The 17,933-nt window shown below is 43.8% G+C and overlaps 1 protein-coding gene across 4 annotated transcripts in view; it reads right to left on the minus strand.

Moving 5' to 3' along the window:
- Positions 1-16,703, minus strand: part of c5 (complement component 5) — a 40,534-nt gene extending 23,831 nt beyond the window's left edge. For 2 of the 4 annotated variants that reach the window (XM_042420228.1, XM_042420226.1), the window contains exons 1-3: positions 2,369-2,466; positions 2,085-2,217; positions 707-822 (exon numbers count right to left, since the gene is read on the minus strand). In XM_042420228.1, coding sequence (XP_042276162.1) covers positions 707-822; positions 2,085-2,181 — 213 coding nt within the window. In that variant the 5' untranslated portion in view covers positions 2,182-2,217; positions 2,369-2,466. Of the gene's footprint in view, positions 1-706; positions 823-2,084; positions 2,218-2,368; positions 2,467-2,803; positions 2,934-5,135; positions 5,242-5,339; positions 5,431-5,540; positions 5,624-13,465; positions 13,564-13,675; positions 13,747-15,239; positions 15,394-15,487; positions 15,678-16,333 lie in introns of those variants that run through there. The other 2 variants (XM_042420229.1, XM_042420227.1) reach the window with 2 other exon arrangements.
- Between the last annotated feature and the right edge of the window lie 1,230 nt (positions 16,704-17,933).

Genomic DNA, 17,933 nt, shown 5'->3' on the forward strand with positions numbered 1-17,933 from the left:
GAATATATAAAGTCCATCATTTTACAAAGATGATCCCGTCGGCCTGTAACTGTTCATTAAAACGACATCAGTGTGTGAATAACACATTTCATTTGAATTATTTTATTGGGTGTAATTCCTCTTTCCAACTTCTCAATACTCTTCTCAAAAGTAAAAGTAAGAAATTGTTGGCAAAGGAGAAATACAAACTAATTACAGGGAAACACTGTCCGATGATGCTAAAATGCTAAAAAGACTGAACATATGGTCGTTTGTTCACACAGGTTTGTATGTGAGCATAAATATTTGTATTTACTGTGTAACTACAAACCTGTTTTCTGTTTCTATTACAATTATTTGTTCTTTCTGATTAGAGTTTGCATTTTAACGCCTACAACTGTTTTCATATGGAACACTATATTGATTAGATAATGTATTCTGCAGCTGGCTATAAAAAAAAACAAAACAAAACACAAATTAGACTTCCTTGTTCTGCCTCTATTAATATGACTAGATTCACAGTTTTACCTATTCCTTACAGTGTGCTTTCTGGACGAAAAACATATATACATTGATTAATTGTAATGTTCCTCTGCACTATTTTATCCCTAGCCTCTATAATATTTATTATACTATTTAAATGATATGAATGTTACTGTATATATTAGTGATAAATTGGCATTCGTCCTGTTTTAAGATGTGACATGTGTGTTGACGTGCGTCTCACCTGGATGTTAAAAGGAAGTCCAGGTTTGATGAAAGGGGCCGTGGACACCAGGCTCAGTCTGTACGGTGATTTGACAAACTTCACTGCTGTAAACTCCGCCTCCTGGGAGATACCACCTGAGAGTCAGAGAGGGGGGGTCACGTGAGGTGAGATGGGATGGGGGGGGTATCTGTGTGTTTGCGTGTGTGTGTGTGTCAGTGGTGGAAGAAGTACTCAGATCCTTTACTGCAGTAAAAGTACCAATACATCAAAGTTCAAATACTCCATTACAAGTAAAAGTCCTGCATGAAAAATCTACTACAGTAAAAGTACATAAGTATTATGAGCTTGATGTAGTTAAAGTATTGCAGTAAAAGTACATAAGTATTATGAGCTTGATGTAGTTAAAGTATTGCAGTAAAAGTACATAAGTATTATGAGTAGATGTAGTTAAAGTACTGCAGTAAAAGTACATAAGTATTATGAGCTTGATGTAGTTAAAGTATTGCAGTAAAAGTACATAAGTATTATGAGCTTGATGTAGTTAAAGTATTGCAGTAAAAGTACATAAGTATTATGAGTAGATGTAGTTAAAGTACTGCAGTAAAAGTACATAAGTATTATGAGCTTGATGTAGTTAAAGTATTGCAGTAAAAGTAGTGGTTTGGTCCCTCTGACTGATATATTATTATATATGACATCATTAGATTATTAATAGTGAAGCATCAGTGTTAGAGCAGCATGTTACTGTTGTAGCTGCTGGAGGTGGAGCTAGTTTACACTACTTTATATACAGTTAGCTAGTTTAGTCCAGTGGTTCCCAACCTAGGGGTCGGGCCCCTCCAAAGGGTCAGCAGATAAATCTGAGGGGTGGTGAGATGATTAATGGGAGAGGAAAGAAGAAAAAACAAAGTTCTGATACACAAATCTGTTTTCAGTTTTTGGACTTTTTCTCTAATCTTTGATTTTTGCTGAAATATTGGATCATTTGAACATTTATTGAAATGAAAGCATGTGAGAAGTTTAGAGGGAAAAATCACTATTTGGTGGAGCTGTTAACAACTCATAGACATGTGAAATGTGACCCCGACTACACACTGCTTTTTGTAAGACGTCAAAAGACAAAAAGGTTGGAAACCACTGGTTTCATCTTTAACAATGTGTTGTATTTTAAAAGCTTGTTATATTATCCATTGTGTCAAATCTTCATCTGAAAAGTAACTAAAGCTGTCAAATAAATGTAGTGGAGTAGAAAGTACAATATTTCCCTCTGAAATGTAGAAAGTAGCATCACATGGAAATACTCAAGTAAAACACAAATACCTCTAAAATGTACTTCAGTGCAGTACTTGTGTAAATGTACTTAGTTACTTTCTTCCTCTGGTGTGTGTGTGTGTACCTGTACTCTCCTGCAGTAGTACAGTGATATACAAGTAATTCCCCACCACACTGTTGAGGTCTTTGGGTTCGCTGTGTTTGGACAGCACCTCCTCCATGTTGACGGTCACGTCCACCTCACCTCTATTGGACAACTGAAGGACACACACAAACATAAAAATCATTTCAATATTTGAATACTGGTGGCAATAAGACACTTGATACCAAGTAATACTTTTTTTCAATATCTTAGTTTGAGGAATATAAAAAATGTTGTTTTTTTTATTAAACTCTTTTGACATTTACCAAAGTATGACAAACTCATCAGCAGCCAAGTTTCCATCCAAATGTAATGAAAATTTTAACTGAATTTCCAGAAAATAATGAGTATAACATGTAGTGAATGTTTGTTTCCATCCACTGCTGTTGTGTGAATATCAGCAGATAAACTAATTCTCCAGTCGGTGCCGTTTAACTGCTGCAGAAGAAGAAGACGACACAACGAGATGACATCATCAAAGAGCGACAGTCAAAGCTCAAACGATGGAAAACATGATGGAAATACGACGTTTCTGTTAGTTTCATGTATTGATGTGAGGAAGGTTACAGTCTCCTCATCATCGCTCCACACAGATCTGATATTTTCAGCTCTTCAGTGACGTTTAAGTCACATGATTCATGATGTCATCATTTATTCATTCAGTCTGTTTATATTCGAGCTGCTCAGACAGGAAACACTACCTTCAAACATTTCAACCTTTTTTTGAATTCCTGGTGTTTCCACTTTGTTTTTTAAGTATAAATTGAAAATGTGAATAAAAACAGGTGCAGATGCTGTTGCTCTCTGTTGCTCTCTGTTGCTCTCTGTTGCTCTCTGCTGCTCTCTGTTGCTCTCTGCTGTTCTCTGCTGTTCTCTGCTGCTCTCTGCTGCTCTCTGCTGTTCTCTGCTGCTCTCTGCTGTTCTCTGCTGCTCTCTGCTGCTCTCTGCTGTTCTCTGCTGCTCTCTGCTGTTCTCTGCTGTTCTCTGCTGTTCTCTGCTGCTCTCTGCTGCTCTCTGCTGCTCTCTGCTGTTCTCTGCTGCTCTCTGCTGTTCTCTGCTGCTCTCTGCTGCTCTCTGCTGTTCTCTGCTGTTCTCTGCTGCTCTCTGCTGCTCTCTGCTGCTCTCTGCTGCTCTCTGCTGTTCTCTGCTGCTCTCTGCTGTTCTCTGCTGCTCTCTGCTGCTCTCTGCTGCTCTCTGCTGCTCTCTGCTGCTCTCTGCTGTTCTCTGCTGCTCTCTGCTGTTCTCTGCTGCTCTCTGCTGCTCTCTGCTGTTCTCTGCTGCTCTCTGCTGCTCTCTGCTGCTCTCTGCTGTTCTCTGCTGCTCTCTGCTGCTCTCTGCTGTTCTCTGCTGCTCTCTGCTGCTCTCTGCTGCTCTCTGCTGTTCTCTGCTGCTCTCTGCTGTTCTCTGCTGCTCTTTGTTACTCTCTGTTGCTCTCTGTCTGAATTGAAACACAACTAGTGCGTCAGTGTTTCCTTCACCAGTGCAGCTGAACAACAACTTTGAGAAGTTTCCTGATTTAAACAAGAAAATCAAAGATCAAAGAGAAAGTCACTGAGACCAATAATCTGACTCAACATTCGATACTTGAAAGTTTTTGATGCACATGTTGGTTGAGACTAAATGCTGTTCAGGCGTTGAAAATAAACTGAAGCCAATCGGTGTCTGAGTTGTAGATTCATGAATAAAAAATTTGAAAGCTGTGAAAACTTAAAACTTTTGGACTGATTCAAAATGGAGGAAAATCATGTAGTCAGAGGTTCCTGTTCCTGAATGATGTGAAGTCTGTCACAGAATTCACGGAAGAGAATTTTGCTTCCAGCTCATTCAGTTTGGAAATTATCTGCAAAAACGTAAAAGTTGTTATTAAAGCTCCACCATGAGGTCAGTTGATGTAGTAGTGGGCAACTTTTTTAGCCTGTCTGCCAAGTTTTGTGGTTTCTGAGACCCAGACACTTTTAGCAAATAATTATAAAATTAATAATAATAATAATAATTAAAGCTGCAAGCAGCGTTGGTCGGGACCTCGCACTCTGGCCCGTCGGAATCAGATCATTTTGCTTTTTAAAAATGAGGGATATTTCTTACAAGTGTGGTGTGCTTTTATTTTGAAAGTTTGATTGACATGTGTACTGTCAGGTGTGTAGAGACAATAAGTAACTGCAGCTGGACACAGAAAAATACTCATATATTTGAATGGAGAGTGTGAGTGAACCCACACCTTTTTGAACATTTACTGCTTCCACATAGTTTTAGATACAAACTTCATTTGAACTTTAAATGAGTCACGAGACTTTGACCTACAAATCTTGAATTTACATGTTTTTTCTATCTTTTATTGTTTTTGAGATATTAGAGTGTGAGTTTTAAAGTCTTTTCTTGCTCCTCCTGTGATTTTATAATGAGTGTGTATTGCGGAATGTTTTCACAGCACTGAGGGAGTGACATCACCAGGAGCAGTTGGAGAGGAGGATTTTAGAGTAGAGCAAAGTTTTTAGCGACTTTTTTTCAGCATAGTGTCATAAGTCATCTATTAAAGTTTGTTTGTTTAGTGTCCAAAATTGGGGCAAAGTCTTATTTTGAAAGGCTAATTGTGGACTTCCTGTTGGATTTAGGTCAGGGGTGTCAGTGTATGATTTGTAGGTCTTGATGAGATGAATAACTGAGTTTGGTTTGATCTCTTTATGACATTCCTACGGGCCGTGGCGGCCATTTTAGTTAGGTGGCGCTAGAGAGGACATTTTGGCACTTTGGGGGTTAATTTTTATATTTGATCAAATTTTTCACCAGACCTGATGTGCGTGCCAAATTTGGTGAGTTTTTGAGCATGTTTAAGGGGTCAAATTAAGGGTTTAAGTGGCGTAATAATAAAGAAAGAAAGAAAGAAACAAACACATGAAAAACAATAGACTACTGTTTTACAGTAGTCCTCTGCCTTCTGGGCTCGGTCCCTAATAATAATAATAAAACAGACCATTCTAAGTTGAGTGCAGGTGTGTATTATATCTGCAGTAGATCAGAGTTCAGGGTTCTTACTCTCTCAGTGGTTATGGACTTTGGGATGATAATGGTGTCCGTCTTGGTAACGTAGCCGTAACGCAGAAACACCTCGCCGTCAGCCACCGGAGCACCGTGGAGATACCTGAGACAGGTAAACATATACATTCAGGGAATTATGTATCAGACAGATCATTTAAACTGCTTCTGTTCTGGATCTGTGAACACGATGTGTTTATTCACCTGGCTGAGACCTTGAAGTTGAAATGTTTGACGTTTCCGTAGCTGATGAAGTTCGTTTGTGGTTCCACCAGGATGGAGAAACTTGGAAGAACTGACACAGGAACAGTTAAAATGTACATTTAATTTACACTTATTTGCATAATAATAATTACATACCGTTACTATGCCTAAACTTATATAAGAAAGATAATTTGGTGTTACCGTATTCTCTAACTTCAAAGTCTGCTTTTGCTGTTGTGGTGAAATCATTAGAATATGCAGCTTCAATGAACCAAATCCCCAACCTGGAATCAGATTAATAACATTACACACAGCCTGGAATCACATTAATAACATTACACGCAGCCTGGAATCAGATTAATAACATTACACACAGCCTGGAATCAGATTAATAACATTACACACAGCCTGGAATCAGATTAATAACATTACACACAGCCTGGAATCAGATTAATAACATTACACACAGCCTGGAATCACATTAATAACATTACACGCAGCCTGGAATCACATTCAGGGTTTCCACCAGTTTATTGCAAGCTGAGTCTGAGTGTCAAGGATTTTATTTTTAAATGTATTTTAAGATGTTTTCTAAACTAAAATGTGTTATATGAATAGTGTAGCAGGGAGCCGTAAAACTTGGTGACCCAGGGAGACATGAGAGCAGCTGCTCGCTGCAACAGCTGGCATTACGAGAGAGCAGGAGGGAGGACAGACTCTTGCTCTCTGCCGCTCTTTGTTGCTCTCTGCTGCTCTCTGCCGTTCTCTGTTGCTCTCTGCTGCTCTCTGTTGCTCTCTGCTGCTCTCTGCTGCTCTCTGCCGTTCTCTGTTGCTCTCTGCTGCTCTCTGCTGCTCTCTGCCGTTCTCTGTTGCTCTCTGCTGCTCTCTGTTGCTCTCTGTTGCTCTCTGCTGCTCTCTGTTGCTCTCTGTTGCTCTCTGCTGCTCTCTGTTGCTCTCTGCTGTTCTCTGCTGCTCTCTGCTGCTCTCTGCTGTTCTCTGTTGCTCTCTGTTGCTCTCTGCTGCTCTCTGCTGTTCTCTGCTGCTCTCTGTTGCTCTCTGCTTCTCTCTGTTGCTCTCTGCTGTTCTCTGCTGCTCTTTGTTACTCTCTGTTGCTCTCTGCTGCTCTCTGCTGTTCTCTGCTGCTCTCTGCTGTTCTCTGCTGCTCTTTGTTACTCTCTGTTGCTCTCTGCTGCTCTCTGCTGCTCTCTGCTGTTCTCTGCTGCTCTCTGCTTCTCTCTGTTGCTCTCTGCTGCTCTCTGCTGTTCTCTGCTGCTCTCTGTTGCTCTCTGCTGTTCTCTGCTGCTCTCTGCTGTTCTCTGCTGCTCTTTGTTACTCTCTGTTGCTCTCTGCTGCTCTCTGCTGTTCTCTGCTGTTCTCTGCTGCTCTCTGCTGTTCTCTGCTGTTCTCTGCTGCTCTCTGCTGCTCTCTGCTGCTCTCTGCTGTTCTCTGCTGCTCTCTACTGTTCTCTGCTGCTCTTTGTTACTCTCTGTTGCTCTCTGTTGCTCTCTGCTGTTCTCTGCTGCTCTCTGTTGCTCTCTGCTGCTCTCTGCTGTTCTCTGCTGTTCTCTGCTGCTCTCTGCTGCTCTTTGTTACTCTCTGTTGCTCTCTGCTGCTCTCTGTTGCTCTCTGTTGCTCTCTGCTGCTCTCTGCTGCTCTCTGTTGCTCTCTGCTGTTCTCTGCTGCTCTCTGTTCCTCTCTGTTGCTCTCTGCTGCTCTCTGTTGTTCTCTGTTGTTCTCTGCTGCTCTCTGCTGCTCTCTGCTGTTCTCTGCTGCTCTCTGTTGCTCTCTGCTGCTCTCTGCTGTTCTCTGCTGTTCTCTGCTGCTCTCTGCTGTTCTCTGCTGCTCTTTGTTGCTCTCTGCTGCTCTTTGTTGCTCTCTGCTGCTCTTTGTTGCTCTCTGTTGCTCTCTGCTGCTCTCTGCTGTTCTCTGTTGCTCTCTGTTGCTCTCTGCTGCTCTCTGCTGTTCTCTGCTGCTCTCTGTTGCTCTCTGCTTCTCTCTGTTGCTCTCTGCTGTTCTCTGCTGCTCTTTGTTACTCTCTGTTGCTCTCTGCTGCTCTCTGCTGCTCTCTGCTGTTCTCTGCTGCTCTCTGCTTCTCTCTGTTGCTCTCTGCTGTTCTCTGCTGCTCTTTGTTACTCTCTGTTGCTCTCTGCTGCTCTCTGCTGCTCTCTGCTGTTCTCTGCTGCTCTTTGTTACTCTCTGTTGCTCTCTGTTGCTCTCTGCTGCTCTCTGTTGTTCTCTGCTGTTCTCTGCTGCTCTCTGCTGCTCTTTGTTACTCTCTGTTGCTCTCTGCTGCTCTCTGCTGTTCTCTGCTGTTCTCTGCTGCTCTCTGCTGCTCTCTGCTGCTCTTTGTTGCTCTCTGCTGCTCTTTGTTGCTCTCTGCTGCTCTTTGTTGCTCTCTGTTGCTCTCTGCTGCTCTCTGCTGTTCTCTGTTGCTCTCTGTTGCTCTCTGCTGCTCTCTGCTGTTCTCTGCTGCTCTCTGTTGCTCTCTGCTTCTCTCTGTTGCTCTCTGCTGTTCTCTGCTGCTCTTTGTTACTCTCTGTTGCTCTCTGCTGCTCTCTGCTGCTCTCTGCTGTTCTCTGCTGCTCTCTGCTTCTCTCTGTTGCTCTCTGCTGTTCTCTGCTGCTCTCTGCTTCTCTCTGTTGCTCTCTGCTGCTCTCTGCTGCTCTCTGCTGCTCTCTGCTGTTCTCTGCTGCTCTCTGCTTCTCTCTGTTGCTCTCTGCTGCTCTCTGCTGTTCTCTGCTGCTCTCTGTTGCTCTCTGCTGTTCTCTGCTGCTCTCTGCTGTTCTCTGCTGCTCTTTGTTACTCTCTGTTGCTCTCTGCTGCTCTCTGCTGCTCTCTGCTGTTCTCTGCTGCTCTTTGTTACTCTCTGTTGCTCTCTGTTGCTCTCTGCTGCTCTCTGTTGTTCTCTGCTGTTCTCTGCTGCTCTCTGCTGCTCTTTGTTACTCTCTGTTGCTCTCTGTTGTTCTCTGCTGTTCTCTGCTGCTCTCTGTTGCTCTCTGCTGTTCTCTGCTGCTCTCTGCTGCTCTCTGTTGCTCTCTGTTGCTCTCTGCTGCTCTCTGCTGCTCTCTGCTGTTCTCTGCTGCTCTCTGTTGCTCTCTGTTGCTCTCTGTTGCTCTCTGCTGCTCTCTGTTGCTCTCTGTTGCTCTCTGCTGCTCTCTGTTGTTCTCTGTTGTTCTCTGCTGCTCTCTGCTGCTCTCTGCTGCTCTTTGTTGTTCTCTGTTGCTCTCTGCTGTTCTCTGCTGCTCTTTGTTGTTCTCTGTTGCTCTCTGCTGTTCTCTGCTGCTCTTTGTTGCTCTCTGTTGCTCTCTGCTGCTCTCTGTTGCTCTCTGTTGCTCTCTGCTGCTCTCTGTTGTTCTCTGTTGTTCTCTGCTGCTCTCTGCTGCTCTTTGTTGTTCTCTGCTGCTCTCTGCTGCTCTTTGTTGTTCTCTGTTGCTCTCTGCTGTTCTCTGCTGCTCTTTGTTGCTCTCTGTTGTTCTCTGCTGTTCTCTGCTGCTCTCTGCTGTTCTCTGCTGCTCTTTGTTGCTCTCTGTTGTTCTCTGCTGCTCTTTGTTGCTCTCTGTTGCTCTCTGCTGCTCTCTGTTGCTCTCTGTTGCTCTCTGCTGTTCTCTGTTGCTCTCTGCTGCTCTTTGTTGCTCTCTGCTGCTCTTTGTTGCTCTCTGCTGCTCTTTGTTGCTCTCTGTTGCTCTCTGCTGCTCTCTGCTGTTCTCTGTTGCTCTCTGTTGCTCTCTGCTGCTCTCTGCTGTTCTCTGCTGCTCTCTGTTGCTCTCTGCTTCTCTCTGTTGCTCTCTGCTGTTCTCTGCTGCTCTTTGTTACTCTCTGTTGCTCTCTGCTGCTCTCTGCTGCTCTCTGCTGTTCTCTGCTGCTCTCTGCTTCTCTCTGTTGCTCTCTGCTGTTCTCTGCTGCTCTCTGCTTCTCTCTGTTGCTCTCTGCTGCTCTCTGCTGCTCTCTGCTGCTCTCTGCTGTTCTCTGCTGCTCTCTGCTTCTCTCTGTTGCTCTCTGCTGCTCTCTGCTGTTCTCTGCTGCTCTCTGTTGCTCTCTGCTGTTCTCTGCTGCTCTCTGCTGTTCTCTGCTGCTCTTTGTTACTCTCTGTTGCTCTCTGCTGCTCTCTGCTGCTCTCTGCTGTTCTCTGCTGCTCTTTGTTACTCTCTGTTGCTCTCTGTTGCTCTCTGCTGCTCTCTGTTGTTCTCTGCTGTTCTCTGCTGCTCTCTGCTGCTCTTTGTTACTCTCTGTTGCTCTCTGTTGTTCTCTGCTGTTCTCTGCTGCTCTCTGTTGCTCTCTGCTGTTCTCTGCTGCTCTCTGCTGCTCTCTGTTGCTCTCTGTTGCTCTCTGCTGCTCTCTGCTGCTCTCTGCTGTTCTCTGCTGCTCTCTGTTGCTCTCTGTTGCTCTCTGTTGCTCTCTGCTGCTCTCTGTTGCTCTCTGTTGCTCTCTGCTGCTCTCTGTTGTTCTCTGTTGTTCTCTGCTGCTCTCTGCTGCTCTCTGCTGCTCTTTGTTGTTCTCTGTTGCTCTCTGCTGTTCTCTGCTGCTCTTTGTTGTTCTCTGTTGCTCTCTGCTGTTCTCTGCTGCTCTTTGTTGCTCTCTGTTGCTCTCTGCTGCTCTCTGTTGCTCTCTGTTGCTCTCTGCTGCTCTCTGTTGTTCTCTGTTGTTCTCTGCTGCTCTCTGCTGCTCTCTGCTGCTCTTTGTTGTTCTCTGTTGCTCTCTGCTGTTCTCTGCTGCTCTTTGTTGCTCTCTGTTGTTCTCTGCTGTTCTCTGCTGCTCTTTGTTGCTCTCTGTTGTTCTCTGCTGCTCTTTGTTGCTCTCTGTTGCTCTCTGCTGCTCTCTGTTGCTCTCTGTTGCTCTCTGCTGTTCTCTGTTGCTCTCTGCTGCTCTTTGTTGCTCTCTGCTGCTCTTTGTTGCTCTCTGTTGCTCTCTGCTGCTCTCTGCTGTTCTCTGCTGCTCTCTGTTGCTCTCTGTTGCTCTCTGCTGCTCTCTGCTGTTCTCTGCTGCTCTCTGTTGCTCTCTGCTGTTCTCTGCTGCTCTCTGTTGCTCTCTGTTGCTCTCTGCTGTTCTCTGCTGCTCTTTGTTGCTCTCTGCTGCTCTTTGTTGCTCTCTGCTGCTCTTTGTTGCTCTCTGTTGCTCTCTGCTGCTCTCTGCTGTTCTCTGTTGCTCTCTATTGCTCTCTGCTTCTCTCTGTTGCTCTCTGCTGTTCTCTGCTGCTCTTTGTTGCTCTCTGCTGCTCTTTTTTGCTCTCTGTTGCTCTCTGCTGCTCTCTGCTGTTCTCTGTTGCTCTCTGTTGCTCTCTGCTGTTCTCTGCTGCTCTTTGTTGCTCTCTGTTGCTCTCTGTTGCTCTCTGCTGTTCTCTGCTGCTCTTTGTTGCTCTCTGTTGCTCTCTGTTGCTCTCTGCTGTTCTCTGCTGCTCTCTGCTGTTCTCTGCTGTTCTCTGCTGCTCTCTGCTGCTCTCTGTTGCTCTCTGTTGCTCTCTGCTGCTCTCTGCTGCTCTCTGCTGTTCTCTGCTGCTCTCTGTTGCTCTCTGTTGCTCTCTGTTGCTCTCTGCTGCTCTCTGTTGCTCTCTGTTGCTCTCTGCTGCTCTCTGTTGTTCTCTGTTGTTCTCTGCTGCTCTCTGCTGCTCTCTGCTGTTCTCTGCTGTTCTCTGCTGCTCTCTGTTGCTCTCTGCTGCTCTCTGCTGTTCTCTGCTGTTCTCTGCTGCTCTCTGTTGCTCTCTGTTGTTCTCTGCTGCTCTCTGTTGCTTTCTGCTGTTCTCTGTTGCTCTCTGCTGCTCTTTGTTGCTCTCTGCTGCTCTTTGTTGCTCTCTGTTGCTCTCTGCTGCTCTCTGCTGTTCTCTGCTGCTCTCTGTTGCTCTCTGCTGTTCTCTGCTGTTCTCTGCTGTTCTCTGCTGCTCTTTGTTGCTCTCTGTTGTTCTCTGCTGCTCTCTGTTGCTTTCTGCTGTTCTCTGTTGCTCTCTGCTGCTCTTTGTTGCTCTCTGCTGCTCTTTGTTGCTCTCTGTTGCTCTCTGCTGCTCTCTGCTGTTCTCTGCTGCTCTCTGTTGCTCTCTGTTGCTCTCTGCTGCTCTCTGCTGTTCTCTGCTGCTCTCTGTTGCTCTCTGCTGTTCTCTGCTGCTCTCTGTTGCTCTCTGTTGCTCTCTGCTGTTCTCTGCTGCTCTTTGTTGCTCTCTGTTGCTCTCTGCTGCTCTCTGCTGTTCTCTGTTGCTCTCTGTTGCTCTCTGCTTCTCTCTGTTGCTCTCTGCTGTTCTCTGCTGCTCTTTGTTGCTCTCTGCTGCTCTTTGTTGCTCTCTGTTGCTCTCTGCTGCTCTCTGCTGTTCTCTGTTGCTCTCTGTTGCTCTCTGCTGTTCTCTGCTGCTCTCTGCTTCTCTCTGTTGCTCTCTGCTGTTCTCTGCTGCTCTTTGTTACTCTCTGTTGCTCTCTGCTGCTCTCTGCTGTTCTCTGCTGTTCTCTGCTGTTCTCTGCTGCTCTCTGCTGCTCTTTGTTACTCTCTGTTGCTCTCTGTTGCTCTCTGCTGCTCTCTGCTGCTCTCTGCTGCTCTCTGTTGCTCTCTGTTGCTCTCTGCTGCTCTCTGTTGCTCTCTGTTGTTCTCTGCTGCTCTCTGTTGCTCTCTGCTGTTCTCTGCTGCTCTCTGTTGCTCTCTGCTGTTCTCTGCTGCTCTCTGTTGCTCTCTGCTGTTCTCTGCTGCTCTCTGCTGCTCTCTGTTGCTCTCTGTTGCTCTCTGCTGCTCTCTGCTGCTCTCTGTTTCTCTCTGCTGTTCTCTGCTGCTCTCTGTTGCTCTCTGTTGCTCTCTGCTGCTCTCTGTTGCTCTCTGCTGCTCTCTGTTTTTCTCTGTTGTTCTCTGCTGCTCTCTGCTGCTCTCTGCTGCTCTCTGTTGTTCTCTGCTGCTCTCTGCTGCTCTCTGCTGTTCTCTGTTGCTCTCTGCTGCTCTTTGTTACTCTCTGTTGCTCTCTGTTGCTCTCTGCTGCTCTCTGTTGTTCTCTGCTGCTCTCTGCTGCTCTCTGCTGTTCTCTGCTGCTCTCTGCGGTTTGACTCACGGAGCAGACACTTTCTGCTGATAATAGCAGCATCTGTCATCTGACTGCATTGATAACACACTTAGTATTTTACAAATTAGAGTTTTTTTATTTGATAAATGTAGGTGCTGATACGCGAAAATTAACTAAATAGGTTTTATTTCTATAAAAAAAGCAAAACAATGGTGGGCAAGTAATGTAATCAGTGTATATCCGAACACCTTTACAAACCACAACACATTTTGCTGCACAGCATAACCTCCATCCGCCAGGCCAACAATTCTGGTGGAAACCCTAACATTAATAACATCACAGACAGCCTGGAATCACATGAACGACTGTATGAGCCAAACTTTGAAATTAAAGGGGACCTACGATGCTTTTCCTTATTTTCAGTCATTTATATAATGTTACAATGTCAGATGTTCATATGCCTGAGCCGACCTCGGCTGGTGACGGATTTCTTTATATGGTCATCTGCTCCAAGCACAGCACGCCAGTTCACTGCTCTGCTCCGCATAAAGGGCCCGTTTAAGATAAATAAGGAGTTTTTAACGGTGAATCATGCAAAGCTGCTCTAGTAGAGTCCAAAAATAAAAACATAGAGCTGGAAATGAGCATAACAGGTCCCCTTTAATTTGTTTTTGTTGTTCTTATTCATCCTTGTGTGCCGGCCTTAATAAACTATGGTTAAAATATATGTTTTTTATAATATAAAGGCTTGACGTTTAAATGTAAGAATTAAGAATTAAGTTTAAGCAGAAGTACGTAATTTAATTTACTTATTTGGGAAGAATTTCATGCACCTTGGCAAATAAGTACTGCCTCTTTAAGAGAGAGAGTGCCGTATGCAACACCTGTCGGCAGTCAGTTCAGGTTCATTAGTTCAGACATGGTGTAGCTGTGGAGGTTTCTTACCGTGTCCTTTGGAATTTATTTTGGTATCCCAAACTTACTGGACCTTACAACAAAGGTGTGTATTGTTTCATCGTACCAGGACTAGTGTGGATAATTGGAGGCTACAGCAGGACACACGTAAGCAACTTTGCCTCTACAACATTACAGACTCACCTTAAAGACCCTACAGACTGAAATATCTCTATATTCTTATAAGTGTGGTGTTTTAAGTTCTTACTTTGGTCTGATGGGGATCTTGAAGGGATTTTGCATGGAAGGGATTCCATTGTTGACATCAATCATCTCCACGATGTCCACTATTTTATGATCCGGGTCCTGAACATGAAATGAAAATAAAGATGAAAGGAGACATGAAAGAAACAAACTTGTTGAAACATGTTGTAATGTATTGCTGCCCCCCGCTGGTCCAGCAGGTCATTACACTCACCCTGAAGGTCAGGAACACGCTGCGATTGGCTGGCCTCAGCTCCTGGTTCAGGGAGAACGCCCTCACCTTGACTGCACACACACACACACACACACACACCAGATAAATGATGAATTTAACTTTACTTCATGTATGTAGCCATCAAAAGCATTTTGATGAAAAAAAAAACCCTTTTAGGTTCCTCATTGTCACAAGAGTCAGCCAGAACCCAACCAGGACAAACATGTGACCCGGTGAACATACTGAACTCTTCACTGGGCAATATAGGCTAGGTCAAGCCAATAAGAACGTTTCCATGACAACAGTAGGAAACAAACATGGCGTCTGTACTGAAGAAAGACAAAAACAAAACACAGACGACGTGTGACCCAAACAGAATGGAGTCACATTGTTGTTTGTGTATTTATCTGACTTGATGATCGATTCGATAGCAACTATTACATTAATTGACATATTTTTTTGATTGGAGAGTTTATAATTCAGCGTCCTGTTTCTCTCTCAGCAGTTAGTTTGATGTAACTCAAGTACTGATGTTAGATAAAGGTCTCAGTGGTGAAACTGTAGTGTAGCCCAGTCCTGTTGAGAGAGGGCTAGCATGACGCTAATGCTAACATGGTGACGGACAGCACACATAAGTAAGAAGTTATTGCGGTGAGTTAGTTATTGTTCTGTGTTTTATATGACGTTTGTTTTTAATGTTTTCCTTTGTAAGTCGATAGGTTTCATGTTAAAGCTTGTTAAGAAGAGGAAGAACATTTTCTACGTGTTTTAAAGTGTTCATAGGAACTTATTTGGCATGAAAATTAATTAATTGAATGTTTAGTATTTTTCTGTTGGTGGTACAGCAGTCAGGCTGTTAATGCTTTGGGTTTATCTGTGAAAATGAAAGTATGACAGACGTTGAGCTTGATAATGAATTTAGTTTTGTTAATAAATTCTGCTGAAAGCATCCTGTCTGACAACAAACACTTCTGTGTGTTTGATGAGCGACGGGGAATTCCTGTCTGACTGAAGAAGTGACAAAGTTCAACTAGAGCACTGATAGGCAAATAGTGGCCCGTGGGCTAAATCTGGCCCTCTATCAAAAATATTTGGCCCCAAAACATCAAAACTTTTACATGACTCATTATAAACCTGCAGTAGATCACAATGTAAACACAAGGCTCATAACATCTGCTCTCATACAACCCTAAAACTTGATTATGATCAATTTTTAGAAAGAAATAAACAAAGAAGAATTTTCACACTCAACACACTGGATCCTGCATTCACATACTTGCATGGAGCAAGTTTGCCAACTAAAAATGAGAAGCTGCTTTTGTTTACTTCTGTCTGAAATCAAATGATGAATTACTTTGAATGTGCAGTGTCAGAAATTAAAGCTTCGCAGACGCAGCAACAGCTCATCACTGCTGAAGTGCCCTGGAGCAAGACATTTAACCTCCACACGGTCTAGTAATTGCTCATCGGCCAACAGGTTAGACTGCTCTTCTTTGTGTGTTGTGCTGTTTTAAACTGTCAAACAGTTGAGCAGTTGCACTAAAACCTGTGACAACAGTCTCACCCTTCTGTTGCGGCGTGTACAGCGGTTTGTCGGTCTGGATGAACAGGAAGCCGTTGGAGCGGCTGACATCGATGGGCACATTCTGGTTGAACTCTGCTGATTGGACGTGGAGGATCACATGCTTCATGTTCTCCTTCAGCTGCCCTCGGAAGAGCTGGAGAAGAGACATCATGAGTAAACTCTCTGGTTAGTGTAAGTTCAGATAAACCAACGACCGTCTGGCTCAGTGTGTGTGTGTGATGACTCACTTGGACTTTGACGGCAGCCTGGTAGTTGTTCTGGCTGTTCAGGGTCACGGCCTCCTCCACCAGATGAGGCTGAGACATGGAGGGCCTCAAGAAGACATGGACCCTCACCTCACCTGAATAACCAAATAACTGCAGCACCACCGTCTCCACGGCGTCCACGTGCAGCGTGAGAGGAGCTGTTATCAGATACCTGAGAGAGAAGACATCTGATGTAAACTGAAGCACAAAGCTGTTTACATGCGTTTCATTTGTCTTAAAATATTCACACTAATTTTGGTTCATGTTCATGTTTGCTAGCTCCTAGCTTCCTTTCCTTAGTTGGCACCTCGCTGCATTTCTTGGTCTGTAACTAATGATTACTTTCATTATTAATTAACCTGCTGGTTTCACGATTAATTATTAAATTAAAATGTCAGAAAATAGGGAGAAAAAAAAGCCTGTTTTAATCAAATTGTTCATCTATTTTGTCAGACCAAGAGTCCAAAACCCAAAGATGTTCATTTTATCATCATATACAACAAAGAAAAGCATGAAGTCATCACATATGAGAAGCTGAAACCAAAACATTTTGGCATATTTGCTTAAAAAAATGACTAAAATGATTATTCGTCTAATTGTTGCAGCTCTAGTGTGTTTGTCCATCAGTAGTGTATATATCATATGTACTAATGCATCCTTATGGAAACCTAAAAGTGGTTTTGCAGGCTCTGGCAAAGTTTTAAAACCTTTAACCTGCAGCTACCAGAGCGCCTCAAACAGCTGATGAATTCAGTTTAATGTTGTGTAATTAGTAGTTCATTAAGCAGTAATTAATGCCTCAATAGATGAAACAAAATGTTGACTCACGTTCTGGACTGAGCCTCCGTCCTCCAACAGAGACAACACACACACAGCAGGAGAACACACACCTTCATCCCGGCGGCACCGAGGACACATCGCTGACTGAGAGACCTGACTGACCGGCAGACTTACACAGAGATTTATCAGTTATTGATCAACTCAACTATTGGCAAATTCCTGTAAATCATCAGAAAGTAGGGCAGCGTGGGGCTTGTTCTGTTGGTGTGTATGTAGAGCTGAGTGTGTGTTTCAAAGGTACGTTTACTCAGCCTGTGTTTTCTCATCTTACTCAACTCTGCTTGCTGTTATCAGCTCATCACACCGTCATCAAATCAGAAAGCAGAACTTCAGATTTATTTGTTGTTTTCTCTTCATTCTGCAGTGAAAACATGAATATGTATCAGCAGAGACAAAATATCAGAACTGGTTATTTTTTGGGGGTGATCACAGATAATACAGTTATAGTTATATAGTTGCATCCAGGATCCTAAACTGACACAGATCAGACCACAAACCCCCGTCTGTTTTATTACAGGAAGTGTATGAAACCCACCATCAAAACTTTCCAACATTCTGTGATTGTGTTACTTATGATGGAGTTATAATGGAGATAAATTATTCCCCTTTTTGCTGGAATCCCCTCAAGGACCTTAAAGTCCTGCTGGCGCCACCTGCAGGCTGCAGAAATCATTAAAACCACAACGTCAACAAACGTCCTGATGATTGAACCGTCCAGACAGGATGAACATCACGAAGGCGGGGGGTGGGGGGGGGGGGTGGGGGGGTGGGGTCAGTAATCCTTCTCAGCCATAACTCAGATCTGAACACACAGACATGAAACACATATTGATATGATTCAGTGTGACTTCCTGAGGATCAATATCTCTGATGTCATCACCAATAAACCTCCATAAAACCACTGAGAAACAGAAGAAAGAGTTTCCTTCAGTATGGCAGTGATCAGTGATAGTTACACTGCAGACAGGAAGCTGCTAACAGCTGATTCACACGACTTTAATAGAGACTGTTTGACTAAATGTGAACAAATCAGGTGTAAAAACATGTGAAAGAGAAAAGCAGCACATCTGATGAGCTTTATGGAGTCTTTTATTTGATTCTGTGGTCATACTGGTTCAAACTCTGGACGGGATTTAAATGACAGAAGGTAATATTCAAATCACAACACCTGAACTGGGCTACAGTCATCAAGTCATTTTAAGCTGCATTAGTTGACTTTTTGGCCACTTGGGGGCAGCAGAGTGAAGTGAAAACACAACATCTGACATGTTATCAGTTTATAAAGCAGCTGTGGAGAACATGCAGCAGACACACAGCAACATGTTGTTCATATGAGCAACACCTTTCTCATTACACTCTATGATTTATTGTTTTTCTGATTGGTTCCCTGCATGGTTCCAACACACAGCAGCTCATTTTACACACAAACACAACAACTCATGTGTCAATCAGACACGCTGACATACAAACACAACAACAGGAAGCACATGAGGATCTTTATTACATCACTGTTTTATTGTGTTTATGTAGTTTAATGGTTGATAGTGTATAAATGTGTATATAGTGTAAATAGTCAGATGTGTAGCTC

The sequence above is a fragment of the Thunnus maccoyii genome, chromosome 9 (assembly GCF_910596095.1).
Source record: "Thunnus maccoyii chromosome 9, fThuMac1.1, whole genome shotgun sequence".
Lineage (NCBI taxonomy): Eukaryota > Metazoa > Chordata > Actinopteri > Scombriformes > Scombridae > Thunnus > Thunnus maccoyii.